The following is a 20,347-nucleotide window of genomic DNA, read 5'->3' as shown; positions in this document are numbered from 1 at the left end:
CCGATGCAGGGCTTGATCCCAGAACATGGAGACCATGACCTGAGCCACAGGGAGATGCTTAACTGATTGAGCCACCCAGGCACCCCAAACTTTAATATTTTTGTCTGTTTTCCTCATGTTCATCTTTTACTTGGAAAATATATTAGATTTTAATTTTATATCCCATATTTCTATAAATTAGGATAAATGTCCTAAATAGAAGATACTGCTGTTTAAGAATGAAATATTAGACTGAGATGTGCAAAAATGTGAAAAATCATTTGGACATTTTGAAAGTTCTATCTGGAAATACATTTAAAATAATAAAAAGAAGATACTTATCCTCTCATTTTCAAATTTATTTATTTCTTTAATTTTTAAAACAATTTAAATTCAATTAACATATTAGTTTCAGAGGTAGAGGTCAGTGATTCATCAGTCTTATGTAATATGCAGTGCTCATTACATCCACTACCCTCCTTAATGTCCATCATCCTATTACCCAAGCCCCCAACCCCCTCCCCTCCAGCAACCTTCAGTTTGTTTCCTATGACTAAGAGTCTCTTATGGTTTGTCTCCCTCTCTGATTTTGTCTTGTTTTATTCTTCCCTCCCTTCCCCTATGATCCTGTTTTGTTCCTTAAATTCCACATGAGTGAAATCACATAATGTTTTTCTCTGATTGACTTATTTAGCTTAACATAATACCCTCTAGTTCCTTCAGTGTCTTTGCAAAGGGCAAGGGTTTTTTTTTTTTTTAAATGGCTGAGTAATATTCTACTGCATATATATACCACATCCTCTTTATCCATCCATCTGTAGATGGACTTCTCAGCTCCTTCCACAGTTTAGCTATTGTGGATATTGCTACTATGAACATTGGGGTGCAGGTGTCCCATCATTTCACTACATCTGTATCTTTAGGGTAAATACCAAGTAGTGCTATAGCTGGGTCATAGAGTATCTCTATTTTTAACTTCCTGAGGCATCTCCACACTGTTTTCCAGACTGGCTGCACCAGCTTGCATTCCCACCAACAGTGTAAGAGGTTTCCTCTTTCCCCATATCCTTGCCAGCATTTGTTAGTTCCCTGTCTTGTTCATTTTAGCCATTCTCACTGGTGTAAAGTGGTATCTCATTGTGGTTTTGATTTGTTATTTCCCTGATGCTGACTGATGTTGAATATTTTTTCATGTGTCTGTTGGCCATTTGTATGTCTTTTTTGGAGAAATGTCTGTGCATGTCTTCTGCCCATTTCTTGATTGTATTGTTTTGGGGGGGTATTGCGTTTGATAAGTTTTTAATTTATCTAATTTTCAAAATTTGAAGAAGTGCTTTAACTGAAGATGGAAATTTCCAGTGATAAAAAAATGCTATTAATTTATGATGTGGCTCAGGTATCTGTTTTAATTTCACCTAGCAGTAAAATCACCTATGCAATAACTTTGTTAAAAATTGTTATTTAGAACCAAAATTCATTAGCTGTGTTGCATGCAAACTGCAGAAGTTTATATAAGAGACTAACAATATATTTAATATTTTGGTTTCTAAGTATCATAAACCTATGGTTTCGATGTATTTTTATTAATGCTAAGTTTTCACAAATTTATACATTCAGATGTTTATCAGAATGGCATTGAGTGAATAAAAAAGAATTGGGTCTGACTTCTATGTTGGGATCATCATGGAGCATGGGAAATGAAGACCAAGCACCAGGGATAAAGTTGATAATTCAGCAAAACTATGTCCTTGGAATCAGATATAACCAAGAGAATATAAAATCTATAAATCGGTATAATTCTTGGGGAAAAAAAAGAGTTTTCAATTTAAATAAACCTCTGAAGGACAGATTGACCTCAAATAGGTCAATTCTGTTCTAGAGTTCTGTTAACACTGTGATGCTGCTGCAATTTTTAACCAGACTTCACAGAATTATTGGGCAAAGTGCTCCTCAGCTGGAGAACAAGAAGTAATTTTGTAATTTTTTCTGTTGTTATCTCTAAGGAAGAATCATAAAGTGTTTGTTTTGAAGATGCTTCACCGTGTAAAAACCCCAAAAATTCAACATAGAATACTCTTTTCCATTTTTGTATTTCTAAGGTCCATTTGAGTCTACGGCCATACCACCCTGAACGCGCCCGATCTCGTCTAAGGTCCATTTGTAAAGGATAAATAATATAAACCTCATTTTTAATTTCAAAATAAATTTTCTTTACTTTAAATTTCTTGGCTACTTTCGTACTAGTAGGAGATCTCTGTAAATAAAAATAGTAAAAAAAATAATTTGAAATCTCAAATATTTAGACTTCATATTTATATATCACATACCTCAATATAGAGGCAATCGTGTTTATTTTTTTTTTTACCACGTGGAAATAGAAAGTATAAACCCCGTATTAACTATTTCAACTCTGGCTGTGAAAATGTATCTGAAGCTATAATCTACAAGCCTCAGGTTAGGAATTTAATGACAGATCTTGAAAGAATGAAAGACTATTGCCATATTTGTTTTTGAAAAAATAGTCATTATATTGTGCTAGATATATAAGGATAAGTTTATGGGTATTTATCAATCCACACCAAAAAATATACATCTAATTTAATCTGTATCTTTTTTACCACTAGTTGTTTCTTTATTTACCATTATTTACCAATTAATTTTTATCTGTTTGCTAAGAGAGTCAAAGTGCTTTCATAGAACAGTCAAAATACTATTATTTATAGATTTAAGAAATTTTCACATACTTTAGGCAATGACAGTTTCTTTCTTTCTTTTTAAAAGACTTTGTTTATTCATGAGAGACACAGAGAGAGAGAGAGAGGCAGAGGGAGATGCAGGCTCCCTACAAAGAACCTGATGGGCACTTGATTCTGGGACTCCGGGACCACCTCCTGAGCCAAAGGCAGACACTCAACCGCTGAGCCACCCAGGAGTTCAGGCAATGACAGTTTCTTGTAGGAAACTACATTTGAATTGGAAATGTGTGTCGGTTCACTTAAATTTGAATTTTATGTTGTAAAAGATGATTATATTTATCTCCTAATCTTGTGATAGTTAACTCATTATCTTTATTCCGTAATTTCCCATATACAAATGATTTGTTAGTAAGTCCCCCAAATTCTAGTTCTTCTTGCCTTAATACAGAAATATCTATAAAAAAACACAACAGTTTTAACAATTCATTTCTAAAAAGCAACACAAATCTAAGTCTTTATTTGACAAAATACATCTCATGCATTATTGAAAACATCATATTTAGCTTTGTATCTCCCATTATTACAAACTACCAAATGCATATTTTAGTTTCAAATGAACTTCTTTGCCAATTTCCCTATTTATTCCATTAGCATTTCCATTTTTCTAATCATTCAGACAATCATCTTAATTTTCTAATTTGCCTTCAATTCTATTGTCTTCCTATAAATTGCTTTAATATTTCAGTTTTAGGAGAAAATTCCTGAAGAATCAGAATACTTCTAATATCTGATATCTTAAAAAAGATCTTGTGACTGAGTTTGTTTCCTCTTAATTTGGGTAACCTTAATTGCCAAAAAGCCATGCAGTTGTGGTTAATCCTTAATTATGATAGCCATTTTATCTAGTTTGGGTAAAACTGACAGATAAAATATTATTCAAAATACCTACTGAGGGATCCCTGGGTGGCGCAGCGGTTTGGCGCCTGCCTTTGGCCCAGGGCGCGATCCTGGAGACCCGGGATCGAATCCCACATCAGGCTCCCGGTGCATGGAGCCTGCTTCTCCCTCCGCCTGTCTCTGCCTCTCTCTCTCTCTCTCTCTCTCTGTGACTATCATAAATAAATAAAAAATTTAAAAAAAAAAACAAAAACAAAATACCTACTGAGCATGTATTATGTGCAATAAATTAAATCTAGTTTTTATTATAATTTTATTTCTATGTCTGTGATTTTTAATGGTAAGATCATATTTTAATGATGTTACTATAAGTTGCTTTAATTCTTCTGGAAGTAGGGATCCCTGGGTGGCGCAGTGGTTTGGTGCCTGCCCTTGGCCCAGGGCGCGATCCTGGAGACCGGGGATCAAATCCCAGATCGGGCTCCCGGTACATGGAGCCTGCTTCTCCCTCTGCCTGTGTCTCTGCCTCTCTCTCTCTCTCTGTGACTATCATAAATAAATAAATAAATAAAATACTTCTGGAAGTAGATAATTGCATGCAAATGACATGAAAAAAATACATTTGACCCATTGACAAGGCCTATGAATTCTCTTTGAAATATTTATTGTATCCTTTTTGATTTCCATACTTATATTAAGGAAAGACATACTCCACCTCACTGTCATCTTTTGCATACATATTCTTTTCTGGTGACATTTAACAAAAGAAAGGTCACTGTAAATTACACTGCCATACACATTGCAGGTTGCTTTTTATTTTTTATTTTTATTTTTTAAAGATTTTATTTATTGATCTGAGAGAGAGAGAGTGCACAAGCAGGGGGAGTGGCAGAGAGAGAGGAAGAAGCAGGATCCCCACTGAGCAAAGAGTCCAACATGGAGTTCTATCCCAGGACCCTAAGATCATGACACACGCTGCAGGCAGATGCTTAACCTACTGAGCCACCCAGGCACCTCTGTATGTCACTTTTTAATTTTCCAATACTATGTCTAAATAAATGCTTCTTTGGAGCTTGGTTCACATTTTACTACTATTTTTTGTGGCTAATCTACTTGAAGTCACCTTTTGGTGGCTAGTGTAATTAGCAAGAAAAGATGTGTACACTTGTACCCTGGAGAAGAGTAATATTAAATATTATAAAACCATACCCCTAAATCTATCAACTCTGTTACCACAATAGGTCAGACCATCATCCTGTTAGGTTTGGGTCATTTCAGATTCTTTCCAAGAGATTACCCTGTGTACTGTCTCTACCAAACATATTCATCTTAAATTATACTTAAAAAAAATTTTTACCCTCTACAAAAATCATCAAACCTGAAGATCTTTCACTGTTTATGAAATAAATTTTAGTTTGAAAGCTTCACACTCATGATCTTCTATAATCTGCACCCAATTTAAATTTCCCACATATAACAATATATTATTTTCACAACAAATACTTATCTAATTAATTTTCCATTTTCAACATGTTCTCACTGTCCTTTGATTTTGACATTAGCATTCCTACCTTTTTCCCTTTGTTCATCCTGTGATCAACTCACTACCCAAAATGCCTGTCATAATCCTACACATCTTCCAAGAACAAATACAAAAGGTATTTCTTTTTTTTTTTTTTTAAGATTTATTTATTTATTTATGATAGACAGAGAGAGGCAGAGACACAGGAGGAGGGAGAAGCAGGCTCCATGCCGGGAGCCTGACACAGGACTCGATCCCCGGACTCCAGGATCACGCCCTGGGCCAAAGGCAGGCACTAAACCGCTGAGCCACCAAGGGATCCCCACAAAATGTATTTCTTATAAGAAATTTTCCCAATTCAAACCACATGAATATTTTTCCCTATAATTGCTCTGCCTCTTTTGACCTTAACTTTTCATTACACCAGTGTATGCACTGGATATGTGAGCATGTATTCGTGGCATTTTTTAATATCTTGTCACTTCATCAAAATTGTAAACATCTGTAGGGCTTCCATTCTCAATACCTAGTCCTTCTTCATCAACCCTTCCCCGGAAACAGCTCCAGATAATCTCTCTACTTTGAATATTTAGTACTTATTTGCTATTGCTTTCATTTGGCCATTAATTATATCCAAAATACTATTAATTTGCTATTTGTCATGTGTTATATTATTCATATGCTCTTGTTCTATTAACTAACTACATTTTAAATTCCTTGAAGTCACAAGCTTTTTTTCGTAGAATGTCTAAAATTGAACGATGTAAAATTTTGTGTATGTGAGAGAGAAAATTACAGCCTGGAGGGCAAAGGGTTAGAAGACATAAGACCTCAGTTTTAGTCCTTGGTTTAACTAACCAACTACCCATATTAGAAGTCTTTAAATAAATCTTTCTGGGTCTTTCCAGAATAAAGTTACAGTGGGAGAAGATTAAGATCTTTATAAATTTATTTTTTGCAATTGGGCCATGGTTTGCCTTTTAGTGTCCAAACTAATATACTAAGAGATGAAGTATGTATCTCTTTAAAAAGAGGATGGGAATAAAGGAGATCTCTAACAACTAAAATCTGCCAATGGAGTATTTGAATATGGCAAAGGTTTTTATATAAAGATTATAAAATCTTCCTGAGAATATTCTTGGTTTTATTTTGTTGCTTTTTCGGTGTTGGTTACCTATGTGGGTAAGAATGGTGTATTAATCAGGGTTCTCCAGAGAGAACACATATATGCACAACATGTACATACATATATACCTATGTATACATGTGCATAAACACATATCTTTATGGAGTGTGCATATACATATATAAGGAGAGAAAGATTTAAACAACTGGTTCACACAATTGTGGAAACTTTCAAGTTCAAAATCTGCAGAGTTACCATAAAGTTGGAAATCCAGGGTAAAGTTATAATTTGAGTCCAAAGGCAGAATTCCTTCTTGCTCAGGGAAAGACAGTTTTTGTTCCACAGATTGGATGAGGCCCACCCATATTATGGAAGATAATCTGCCTTATTCAAAGATCACCAATTTAAATGTTAATATCTCATTCAGAAAACACCTTCACAGAAACATCCAGAATAATTTCTGACCAAATATCTAGAAATTGTGGTCTAGTCAAGTTGACACATAAAATTAGCCATCACACACAGATTCTATCCTTAAGAGAAATAAAGAGTAATTCAGATGGTTTCCTTTTATTTCATTGCATGAGCGATTTACCAGTCCTCTCTTTCCTGATCTGAAACTTGAGTAGAAATCCAATGCCTTCCCTTGTCATTCTCAACAGGCTCACTATTCTTATTAAGAAAAAGTAGTTATGCTATAGTATACAGATCTCAAGTCAGATAATCTATTTACATATTCCAACGCCAATACCTATTCACTGTAACTTTGAAAAAGTCACTTAGTCTTATTGAATCTCAATATCTTCAACATGAAAATGAGAAGAATAACATCTACCTCACAGGTAGGTTATGAGGAAACACGAGAAATATGGAAAATATGGAAAATGGTATTCATAGTAACATATTAAACCTAACCATTATGTGTTACATAAAACCTCTCTGCCTACTCAAAAGAACTGTTTTGAAAACCACACCATTCACTCATATCTCTTCAGTCATTTAGCAAGTATTTACTGAATACCAATGACTGAAGTATTACACTAAGCTTCTCAAAAACAATGTCATATGCAAATGTAGAGAATTATTTAAGCACTGAATATTCTGTATGGTTATTATCAACTCAAGTACAGCTGGACATGGATAACTTTTAGTAATAGCACTAGGTCATTACATTGGCACCACTATATACATCTAAAGGCACTTTAGGTTAGTTCCCTAGAAGCTAGAGACTGAGATGGGGATTCTTGTGTAAGTGATTTATTAGAAAAAACTCCTCCTGAGTGAGGGAAACATGTTATGGTAGTGAGAAGATAGGTAAGCAAGGATGTGGTCTTATATGAAGATTGTCTTCAGCTCACCTTGAATCAAGGTTAGGTTATTGTACCCAAGAGTCTCTTTGGCTGTGGGATGCCCTTTTGATGATGAGGGCCATAACTAACCTCTTAAGTATGGCAGTACTCTTCATAAGGAAGGTAATTCTTTGGAGAAGAAAGTAGCTATGGGTTATCAGCCAGCATTCTCAACAGCTGGGCAAGATGCACCTTCCAGTAAAAGGGATCTGAAGCTGGCAACAACAAACTCCACTACAAAAGGACATCGATGTTCATAATAGCAGAGGCATTGCAAAGGGAGAACTTTCTGAATTAAAAAAAAAAAAGACTAGTATTCACTGTAGTCTTTATGGTTTTGAAAACTAGTCCTTCCTTGAATTCATATAAATTAAGTTCCTATAAATAATTATCTGGAATTTCTCTTTCTTATGAAAATATAAACTTTATATTGTTTTGAAAACAGAGCCAGAGGAAATCCTTATTTCTGTTTTCTTGGTTATCTGTTAGCTTCTAAGAAACACAAATGTACTTAAGGCTTGCTTAAGCAATTCTATGTTTCTTAGAAACAGCAAGCAAACAACTGTTGGACTCATGTTACAAAATTAGAGAGAAAATATACCAAATTTATTCTAAGTAAGAAGTACATTATAAGAAAGAAGTAAATAGAATAATATACTTTCAATGCAAAACTGTAATAAGCAACTTTTTTAGAAAGATAGGTTTGCTAATGTGGACATTTAGATAAATAGTTAATGGCAGATAATTCTAATAACATGCATAATTACAATGAAAATATGAGCTTTGGTTTTTCACTTTTACCTGTTTGTTCTTAGAACCAAGTAATCAATTATATTAGTAATTACATGTATTTATAGAGTGAATTCTCAAATAGCTGTTTCCATTAAAAAGTAGCTGGAGAAACTATAGTATCTAATAATCATTTTAAGAAACAGATTCATAAATCGGCTTTTAAAATCATAAAGAAGTGCCAAGATATTTACTTACGTGATTTATAATGGGAGACTTCCTTTTTTGTCCTTAGTATAAATATCCTGACATCATCATTAACATTACATAATATTTACTTGTAATACATTATAGCATTTTAAAGAAAACTCTTTTAAAGGCCCCACTGAAGCTATGATTCATATTAAGGCAAGGTGGAAAGGTCTCATGATATGTATTTTTGTCCTTTATTTTGTTTCTCTTCTTCCAGGTGGGAAAAGAGCACCTGAAAACACTGGACTCCCCTTTAAATCATGGGCAAAAAGCTGAAGTTCACAATGTCTCAAAACAGTTCTAGGCATTGGTTCTTATTTGAATTTTTAGAGTTACCCCATAACATACAGTGCACTAGGAAAAAAAAAAAAGTGTTTTTGCTGTCCTCCCTAGTCTGTGTCTAAATTGTCTCTGTCTTCTCAGGATTAGATTTGGTTACACTAATAGAAAAACACATAAGCAAATACTCTCATAATCTAGAGGTGAAAAGAACTTTAATAAAAACACAAATGCACAATTCATAAGAAAGATATATTGATGAATTTGACAGAATTAAAGTTAAAATTTTCTGTTTAATGAAAGGTGTCATAGACAATGTTATCAAATATTTCACAGACTGGAAAAAGTGTTTTTTTTTTTTTTAAATTAGCAAGAATTTAACATCTAAAATATACAAGGAATTTATAAATCTCTAGGAATAAAAGAGAATCCCAGTATAAGATATGGATAAAACCAGGCAATTCACTGAAAGTCAAATCTAGCAAGTATATAAAGATATGCCCAAGTCTTGATTTTCAATGGATTGGGAAAAATTAGAGGTAAGCCAGCTATTAATGAGACATAGGAAGATTAGCACTCTTTCACATGGCTGACAGCAGTGTATACTGGTACAGCCATCAGAGAGAACAATTTGGGCATACTTACTAGAAATGAATATGATCCAGTAATCCATTCCAGGGATGCATCCCAGAGAAACTTGAGCTCAGGTTCATAAGGGGACAGGCACAAAGATGTTCATTGTAGCAGCAGGTTAGATGCAACTGGATGCCCATCGCTACAGAAATGGGTAAATAAAATGCAGTGTATATGTACAGTAAAATACTACCCAGCATTCAGAAGCAATAAACTGGTGTTATATATAGGAGCGTGTGTGAATCTTTACATGAATACTTAGTTAAAACTTTCAATTGAATGAAGGCTACAGTGTAAGGTCATGTATGTAAAATAAGAACAGATGCACATATAAAACAGTACCACATATGCTTCAAGGAACCATATATATCTAAAGATATCTGTGATCTTTGAGATTAAATGCAATATAATGATGCTTATAGTGAGTAGGTTGGTAAATAGAGTTAAAATGGTGTATGAAAATCTAAATAATAATAAATGGGGGAAAGAGAGGCCTTTGTGTAGGCAGCTGACATATGTGTTGTACACTGGTAAGTATTATTAATTCAATACTCTGCAACTGAGATTAAAATATGTAGGTATATGAAATATATACCTACAATGCCTATACTTTGTGACTTAGGAGAAAATATTACATCATGAATAAATATAATTACTTTCTTTCTCTACTGATTATCCCAGAACACGCCAGACTTGCATTAATTTCTTAAGTCTTATGCTATAGCCCCCTCATCCTCAGTGATCTTTGCCTATCCAATGACATCCTTCAAGATAGAACTTAAGTTCTACTTCTCCATAAGGCTTTTAAAATTGTTCTATCCATGTAAATGTCTCCCTAAAACTAATTACTTTTAAAAGCTGTACCACATTGCCTAAAACTTAATAATATATTGTCCTCTATCACTGTATTATGTCTTGCCCAGAGACTTCTCTGCTAGATGTTAACCGCACAGATAGCAGAGAGGCTTTTTTGGAGCTTCCTGTTATGCTGAGAACAGAGTCATCTATGTGGGACTATCTCAATAAGTATTTGGATTAACAGACTTTCAGTTAAGATTTGGGATGTGGTGGGATGAGATGGATAGATGCAATCATAACTGAAGGTTGAAAAAATGTATCCTATTGCTGCTGAGAATTCGTTTTGAAAGTAGGGAGAATAGAGATTCCTTTTGGAATTGGAGTTCCTTTTGGAACTAGAGGGGAAAGAGTAGAATAGTCACTATCACACTGTAAATGGAGTAGCCCTCCAATCAATAAAGGAGATGAAGCTTGATTTAAGTTCTTCCTTTTTTTTTTTTTTTCTTCCTTTTCTCAGTGTTTTCTTATTTAGGACTATTACTAATTTTCTCCCTGAACACTTAAAGAATTATGTTTTTACTTCAATCTACAAAATAAATCTAGTAACAATCTAGAAAATGAATCTTTCTAATAATCCAGAAAACTGTTCAACAGCCCTTTCTTCCCTTTTGGGGGAAATAATACTTTTTTTTTTTTGTTTTTGATGAAAATTATCATTTTGTTATGATTACTAAATGTGTGAATTACTAACTTGGTGGGTCATTCCTCTAGAGGCTTGGGAGGAAAGAAACATCCTACATAGTGGAAGTTGATAAATTGAGTTGGATTCTGATATTCAGAATCTCATTTAGCTGTGCTTTGCAAATGATCTGAATGAGAGCCAAATGTTTCTGAAAGGGAAATTGATCTTTGTGTAAGATCCAACAGGATGCTGGGACTTTGAAACAATAAGGTATATGTGGCTTGCTCAGCCCTTTGGAAGGTGCAAAAGAGATGTGGATTGGTTCCAGGAAATAATGGTTGAAGAGAAAGTAATGCAAGGCATAATCAGGGATATGATATAATAATATAGGGTCCAATATCTATTTCAATTACTTACTAGTTTGTCATCTGGATTGAGTCAATAAAACATCTCTGAACCTTTGCTTTCTTTTTTGTATGATAAAGAGGTGAGAAAATATTTTGTATTTATCCATGACTGTTGTTATTAGCTAAAAAGATCACTTGGCAGCTAAAAAGAAATATGAACAGATAAGGAATATGAGAAGAAACTGAGATTCATTCATTTTAGTAATTGGCTAGTACTGAAATGGGCCTGAAACATAGTACGTACTCAACAAATATTTGTCGAATGGATGCATCAGAAAATGGAATAAAACAAGATGGAGTAAAGTCAGGAGAAAGCACCAAGACCAGACTCAGGCCAAGCATGCAGGAGGCAGAGGATGGAATTTAGGAAGGCAGATAAGAAACTGTCCTCTTAGCTCAGATGTCAGGACCAGGAAAAAGCTACAGGAGTCAGGACAGCTGTAACATAAAAGTGCTGAGAGCCTATTATCTGTACAGGAGATTAGCAGGCATATTTTAGAGAATTAAGATTCACAGTAGTAATGGCTACCCAAGTATACCTTCCACAACATGTCTGAATATTTAGAATTACATTTGAGGCAACTAGGCAGCAAGGTAAGAAAGGAAACTCAGGAGTCCCGTGACATTGCCATAGACATCAGATCAGAATTTAAATCCAAGTTACATTCACTAATAGTATAAATATAGCAAAAAATTAATCTGAGACATCTAGAAAATAATTAGTTCTGAAAAATGAAAATTAGAGTATCCTCTGAAGAATTATTTTGAAGACAAAATAAGTGAACATATGAAAAGGACCTAAAATATGCCTACCATGATTTTTAAAAAATTGTTATCATTATTACTGCCTTATTGTTTTTGTTGTTACTACAGCTATTATGTCTAATAGAGTATGTATTAGCCAACTCAATCTTTGACTTGACTTCAGTTCAAGAACTTGCAATTTGTAACGTAAATTGTTTCTTTATTTATGGGTTTTCTTCCAAGTGTGCTTTTTTCCTCCTTGCACTTTTTTTTTTTTAAGATTTTATTTATTTATTCATCAGAGACACAGAGAGAGAGAGAGAGAGGCAGAGACACAGGCAGAGGGAGAAGCAGGCTCCATGCAGGGAGCCTGATGGACTCAATCCTGGGACTCCAGGATCATGCCCTGGGCCGAAGGCAGGCACTAAACCACTGAGCCATCCAGGGATCCCCACCTTTATGCTCTTTTAAAAGTTCTCCCCATCCACTCTCCCACAATTCTGGCTTTGTCTTAGCAGCACCAAGGAAAAAGGACCTTTCCACTTAGGCCAGGGAGGCTAAGTGGCATGTGGCTGTGGTCTAGTGAATAGGGCCCAGGGTCTCAGATATTGAAAGAAACAGAAAAGTCAGAGCAGAACCATGAGAAGGACAGGAATAGAAACAGGCATGGTTGAAGTTTTCCTTCACATGACTCTGGTAATAGGTGAACCACACCATATTCAACTAACTTGAGTACCCTTCCCAGTAAGAGGTGACGCCCCCTCCCCCGTGTTTGTTTCTAGTTTATATAGTTTACCCTTGAAAAAAATACAGGTTTGAACTGTGGGAGTCCGCTTACATGTGGATTTTTTAAAAAATAAAAACAGTACTCTAAATGTATTTTCTCTTTCTTATGATTTTCCCAGTAACATTTTCTTTTCTCTGGGTTGCTTTATTGTAAGAGTACAGTATATAATACCTATCATATACAAAATATGTGTTAATTGACTTTTTATGCTATTTGTAAGGGCTTCCAGTCAACAGTTAAGTTTTTGAGGAGTCAAAAGTTATACGTGGACTTTCCACTGTGCAGATGTCAGCATCTCTAACCCCCATACTACTCAAGGGTCAACTGTTACACATACCATCATTGGAGCAGGAGTTGGAGAACCACTGCTTTGTCAGATACATACTTACCGCAGTAGACAAAGTTAGATATGATGTGAAAACTCTGCAACGAAACAGATAAACCAGAAAATTAATATTAAAAAATATAAGAGAAGAAAATAAAAATTAATATAAGGTTTGCGAGAGAAATGACATTAATAGTGATAACTTGCCAGTAGATATACTGGAGATAACACATGATATGGTCTAGTAAATCAAATTTTCAAAGCAATTTATTCGTCCTGAAATGTGTTAGGCTGTTAAAAGTTTTAGCTAGTTTTGAAGTTACCTTCATCCCCCAAAGGTTTTGACTCTGGCAGAAACTCCCTCATTCTGTGAGTTCTGCCCTTGAACTCCCTCCTCAGACATAGTTTTGATATTACTTCAGAAGTTACGAAGCCAGCAGACTACTTTAGTTAAGGGATGATAAAGTATAGGGGCTGTGTAGGCCCAGAGTAGATGGGGGGGGGGGGGGGGGTCGGGTTTCACGTGGAAGGTTCGGTCCAAGCTTTCAGGCTGAGGATACTGTTCCCAAGTGTTTGGAGCAATCTCAGTTCTACAATCCCAGACACAAAGTAGGATTATTGGGGGGCTGGGGGGGGCCTTAACTCCTACATCGGTGTGTGAATATCAAGTCTAGGGAAGTACACTCAGGGGAGGCCCTGTGAGCTCTTGGCGGAAAACGGAGAGCGCGGGGCCTCAACGCGAGTAGGGCTTGGTTCGCTGAGAGCCCTCAGAGGGACAGACGGGAAGACAGGACTGCACCGACCGACTGAGGGGCGGGGGAGGGGCTGCCCACGGCGAGCTGAGCCATTCTAAGGGGGAAGGACCGGGCGTGAGGGAACGGGTCTGCAGTCAGGAGAACAAAGGCGGCGTCCGGCGACCGCACGCGACCTGAAGCGGTTTAGCCTTACCGGGGCGACGACCGCGAAAGCTCACAGACAGCGGTGCAGCCGCGGCAGGAGGCGCGCCCCGTCCCCGTGAGGCCCCGCCCCCGAAGCCCCGCCCCCTCAGCGTCGGGCCAATGGGAGCTCGGGATGTTAGCGGGTGGGAGGTGCGGCCGGGTTGCTACAGCCGGAGCTGGGCGGTGGCGGCGGCGGCGGTGGCGGCGGCGGCGGTGGCGGCGGCGGCGGTGGCGGCGGCGGGAGGGATCTCGCGGAGCCGGAGGCGGTGGCGCAATGGAGGGACTGGAAGGTGAGGCGGTGAAGGGGTGAGGGCCGGGCGGCTAGCGCGGGCGTGGGCCCGTGAGCGGGCCCGGGGAGGCGAGGGCTGGTCCGAAGCGGCGGGCGCAGCCGCTCCCCCGGAGGCCCGGCCGGCCGCAGCCGCAGCCCCGACGCCGTGCGGCGCAGCGTCCCCAGGCTGCCCGCCTCGGGCGGTCCTCCGCTGGGGTCCCCCACGCGCGCCGGAGACTCCCTTGGGCACCTGCCTGCGGGCCCCTTCCTACCATCTTCTGGTCTTGCCTGACTCCTGAGCGCCCTTTCGGTGATCGCTCTCCGGCCAGATTTATTTTCCTTGCAAACGGACCGTTCATTAATGTGCATGGCCTCCCTCCTGGGCCAGCCTGTGTTTCCAGCCTCCAGCTCCTGACACCTCCCTTGGCCCGTTTCCCTAGGAAACCGTCTTTCTGTTTGTACCGCATCTTCTGTGGGAGGGATGCCAAGAGCATCTCCCAAGGAAGAGTCACCGGCCAGCTTTAGGGGCTGGGGACAATAGACTCACAGAAGGATTTGAGGGCTCCTTAATGAGGACTCTGTAAGGAAGACCCGGCATTGAGTCCTTATCTTTGAGTTGATCCTTGTGCTGTAACCATGACTCCAGATTTTGCTTTGTTCTCTATTCTTTCACTTCTCTATTATTTTTGTCCGTTCTGTCCTCCGTACTATATAGCCTTTACCTAAAAACAACAAAGGAAAGAGAACCGGCACGGGCAACCACAGTTTCAAGATTATTTTTTCAAATTGTGGTTGGCCCTCCTGGTGGAAGAATAAGCTTGCAGAATTGAAAGATAGTATCGCCTTGATTTAGCTCTTCGCGCCCCCCCCTCCTATTTTACATAGATTCAGGTGGAATTAAAAATAAACAGAGGTATGGAGCCCTGTTTATTTAATGTTGTATGCCAGAGAGCAAATTATTTCAGGTTGTGTTATGAAGTGAAAAGTAATGACCGGTAAGTTTTTGCAGTTACCTAAGCATACCAACCCCCCCCACCCCCAAAAAAAACCCAGATGTAACGATGAGTATGATCGTTTTTCAGGGTTTTACTCTCATAGTAAACAGCTTGAGAATGGTAGATAAGAGTTCTGATAATGTTCCATTTGTGGGCAGCTGCAGTTTACTGTGAGGAGTGAAGGTCCGGAGTGAAGGCCCTGACCATCTAATGTATTTCAGGGAGATTAAGTTTCCGCGAAATAGGAATTGTAATGATCACTCTCCTTACTTTCAAGATACTATTTTTAAAAAATATTTTATTATTTATTTATTTATGAGAGACACAGAGAGAGAGAGAGAGAGGCAGAGACACAGGCAGAGGGAGAAGCAGGCCCCATGCAGGGAACCTGACGTGGGACTCGATCCTGGGTCTCCAGGATCATGCCCTGGGCAGAAGGCAGGCGCTAAACTGCTGAGCCACCCAGGGTTCCCCCAAGATACTATCTTTTTAGAATACTCCAGGAGACACCTTTTGCTTTTAATAAACTTAAAAATACATGGTGGTCTTGTAACATAGTGGGTAGGATTGTGGGTTCTGGAATTCTTGTGAAGTTATTGTAACACAGAAAATGCTTCAAAACAACTTTTCTACCGATTTTTATTTTATTTAACGTTTGTAATTAAAGCAAAGATCTTCATCTTTTTTTTTTTCACTTATGTATGCCAAGCCCCTAAAATAGCCTGACACAGAGTAGGTACTTAATAAATATTTGTTGCTAGATGAATGACTGTGTCCATGATGGGCACCATTCTAGGCCCTGGAGACATAGCAAAAAATAAAAAGCCAAAGCCCTGCTCTCATTGAGTCTATGTTTTAGTGAACCTTATATTTTAGCAGTACTGTGACATTACTATTGAAATCTTACGGGATCCCTGGGTGGCGCAGCGGTTTAGCGCCTGCCTTTGGCCCAGGGCACGATCCTGGAGACCCGGGATCGAATCCCACATTGGGCTCCTGGTGTATGGAGCCTGCTTCTCCCTCTCCCTGTGTCTCTGCCTCTCTCTCTCTCTCTGTGTGTGACTATCATAAATAAATAAAAATTAAAAAAAAAAGAAATCTTACTAAGAATGCTTTTAAAATATAATGACTTATTTGAGTACTAGCATAATATTCAATTACATGGATGAAAAAATACATGTATTCCGATGGAATATGATGTTATGAGAGGCATGTTTTATGTGCTCAGCTTATGATGTGTTTCGGTAAACCATACATGTTCCTTACTTTTTGGGTTTTTTTTGTTTTTGTTTTTGTTTTTTTAACAAAATGAGTTACGATCATTAACTATAATGTGTTTAGTTCTAATTAGGTTAAAATATATGAAATTGGTTTTTTTTTTTTGTACAGCAAAACAATTGAATATTAGTAATTTCAAGTGGTTTAAACTAAAGCTCTGCGAGTTTTTGTTGAAGTTAGAACAATTCCTCAGCTATAAAAGCTAGAGCTATTAACTACCAATCTACCTGAACTATGTCAAGATTAAATGATGATGTCACATTTATAAAGCATTCAGCGAAGTGCCTCGACGTAGGAGGCCTCTTCAGTACTTGTTTATTGGATGGGTAAACTCATAGGAAATGTGTGAGGAACTTAGGAGTGATTCAGTTTAAGTAAAACAGCATGCTCAGAAGGGATTGTGGGCAATCACTAGTTGGCTATAGTAGCAGGATAGACTGGAGAAAGAAGAGACTGGAAATACATATATGGGATGAGGATTTGAACTAGGGTACAAACAGTGGGAATTAAAAAGGGAGGATAGATTTAGAAGATATTTCTGAGATAGAGAGGTGAGATATGACTGTTGGATGTGAGAGAGGAAAAGGAATCAAAGATGAAGGCCTGTCTAGCTGTGACTAAGAGGTCATAATTAATATTTTTAACCAAGAAGGAAGACCAAGTGTGGGAGAAGAGGCAATGAGTTTGGCTTTAGAAATGTGTTTGTACATGTTGAGGACTATCTAGTAGAAACGTCTCATGGCTACTTGTGAATGTTTATGTAGTTTTGAGCTTAGTAGTCATAACATGTAAGTGACAGCAAGTGGATGCATTCACCTAGGAAAGTTGTATGTAATAAAATGAGGGATAAAGCTTTGGGAGGAATTGATGGTTTAGGGGTTGAGCGGGAAAGGAAATTGGAGTGGGAAGAAATCTGTAAAGAGGTTTAAAAATTATCAAGAAAGGAAAGTGGTAAGAAAGTAATATTTATTGAGTAGTGAATATGTGCCAGAAAAAAGCCTGTTGCGTCAGGTATTACTGGAGGTATAAGTACTAACCAGCTCAAACCCTGCTTAGCTTCTGAGATCTGAAAAACTTGGGCTTAAGTGAGGAGAAATATCATTGAAGCCAAGAGAGAAAACACTTTAAAGATGGGAGAGATTGATCAGTAGTGCCTTATGCTATAGAAAGGTCCAGTAGGATGAATATTCAAAAGAGGACTTTGGATTTGGCAATTATTAATACTATTACGATTACTATTATTATTATTATTATTTGAAAGTAATACCCTGAGATCATGTCATATGCTTTCCCAGCTGAACCAGGCAGGCACCTCTGCATTTGGCAGTTAGATTCATGGTGGTTTCTCTCTTAAGAGTCTTAAGGTCTCCACTCTAAAAATCTCATTAAAGACACTTTCCCTGATCCTACCCACTTCCCAGACATGCTTACACATAACACTATGACTGACCTCTCTCTCCTTACTCTTCTGTATTTTTTCTACATTGTGCTTATCATCTCCTGACATTTTCTATATTTTGTCTTTATTTTTTCCATGTTAGAAGAGTAGAAGCTCTGTAAGATCATCACTGTTTGCTTACCTCATAGAACAGTTCCTATCTCATGCTAGGTGCTCAACAAATACTTGTAGAATCAACAAATTGATCTATTTTAGTGTAGTGTTTAGGCCTGATAAAGTTTGCCTTAGGTTCAGGTAGGGAGAGAAAGGGAGGTAGAGGAGCTAGTCAGTAAATGTAAGCCAGTGTTTCGAAAAAAATGTGCTTCAGGACATTGGTCCTAAATATCTCCTAGGGTCAGAAAGGCTCTCTGTTAGGGAATTAATAGTATACTAAATCTCTTTTATTAAGACTAAGTAAGTTCTGCTCTATAAAAACTCATCTAAAAAAAAAAACTCATCTGTATAATCTAGCATATGCCAACTATGTGACCTTGGAGCAAGGGATTTGAGGGTGATTGGTGAAAGTGGAAATGACTAGTCAGGTTCAGACTGAGTAGGAAGGGAAGTGAAACCAGGAATGAGTTATCAAGAAAATGCCAATCACTCTGAGATCAAGAAGGTGATTTGAAGAGAACTAGAAGGTAGAAGTGTGTGGTTAAAGAGGGCGTTTGGGTATTTTAAGAGTCTAGAGGGGGACCGTTTACTAAATTATTTTAACAGTCATTTTTGCTGAACTGGAGTGATGGACTGAAAAGGAATGGAGGGTGAAGGCTATGTGTTGAGTGGGTGAGGTGTGAATGTTGAAATCTAGGATGAGCTTTAAGAGGAAAATCTTGTGAGATTAATTATTAGAGATTATAGACCTGAAAATTACTAGACTTTGAAAAGGATTGTTGGAAGAGAGTGGTATAACAGATGTTGTATTCCTTCAAAAGGAAAGTTTGTTCTAAAGGTTAGATTCAGATGAGCAGTGACCAGTGGTGAAGAAATGGACATGTTACAAAGGCCAGAACAGTTCTTAATTTCTAAGATTTCTTTTCTTTTGAAAACATTCTTTCCTATTTCTTTAATTTTAGAATGGCATAACTATTTAAATAGCATATTATTTTACATCTATATGTGATATATATAGGTGTATATATGTATTTAATAGTATTACATAAAGATACCATTTCAAGCCTTATGGTACAGGTTTTGAAGGTGCTAAATGGAGTAATGCATAACAGAATCAACATTGTGTGGGAGATAAATTTCATAAGGAGAAGTTAGCTTCTTGAGAGTTTTCGAATATTAGAGTACTTTATTTACTTGATTTTGTCCATTTATTTGAGTGCTTCTTTCAACAGTGTTTATTCTCTGCTACATTAGTCACCACCCCTCTGCATATTATCTCTACTATATTTTTATAAGCCTCAAAATTTGCTAGCTTTTGCCACACAAAAGAGATTAGTGGAGTTTGCTTGGATCCGCCGGATAGTAGTATTTTCTTATTTCATTGGTTCTAAAGCATTTTCATTTATAACATCTCAGATGATCCCTTACATTTTAAGGTAGATTGAGCAGATAATATCCTCATTAAACAAATGTTAAACTGAAGTTATTTATATGATCAGTCATACATTTTCTTCTAAGTCATGTAGTGAAGATTCTTCCAACAAGGAAAGGGGCATCGTGTTCTTTGCTCTAGTTCCTTATTCTCAGTTCTGTATGTAGACAAATGGAAGTGGTTTTTCTCAACATTCTACATGCTACCTGAAGCATTCATTCCACCATCTGCAGTTTAATCATCCTTAAATATGAGCAAATTTTTGTTTAATTTAATACCATTAAAAGAGATGTGTTACCATCCATGAACTTGTTTTAAGGTAGATTTTAGTAAGTATAGTATATTTATTATAATTTATTAGAGATAGAAGGGGACCATATAGGCCTTTTAACCTAACTTCCTTCCAAATTTTATATAAGAGGAAGCTGAACCTTAGTAAGGTTGAATATTTTGCCCAGGGAGTCATAATTCTGTGTGATAGAGTTGAGACTTATCAGACAAATTCCAGTGCCTTTTTTGCTCTCATGTCTTTTAATGAATACCATTACAACAAAATGTAGCTTTGTGACTCTGAACCTAAGCTGCTTATCATGTATAACCTGTTGGTACAGGGGGGTGTTGATGCTGACATACATGTGCATGTTATATTTTGTGAATTATAGGGCTGTGCTGTATAACC

At 37.3% G+C, this 20,347-nt stretch overlaps 1 protein-coding gene across 2 annotated transcripts in view; it reads left to right on the top strand.

The window, feature by feature from the left end:
• Positions 1-14,294: 14,294 nt before the first annotated feature.
• ZC2HC1A (zinc finger C2HC-type containing 1A) overlaps positions 14,295-20,347 on the top strand; it is a 48,563-nt gene continuing 42,510 nt past the window's right edge. The window contains exon 1 of one of the 2 annotated variants that reach the window (XM_072734440.1): positions 14,295-14,433. In XM_072734440.1, coding sequence (XP_072590541.1) covers positions 14,418-14,433 — 16 coding nt within the window. In that variant the 5' untranslated portion in view covers positions 14,295-14,417. The remainder of the gene's footprint in view (positions 14,434-20,347) is intronic. The other variant, XM_026012808.2, reaches the window with a different exon arrangement.

This window comes from Vulpes vulpes, chromosome 13 (assembly GCF_048418805.1).
Source record: "Vulpes vulpes isolate BD-2025 chromosome 13, VulVul3, whole genome shotgun sequence".
Lineage (NCBI taxonomy): Eukaryota > Metazoa > Chordata > Mammalia > Carnivora > Canidae > Vulpes > Vulpes vulpes.
Note: the sequence above shows the minus strand (reverse complement) of the source record. Positions and strands in the feature narration are given on the sequence as shown.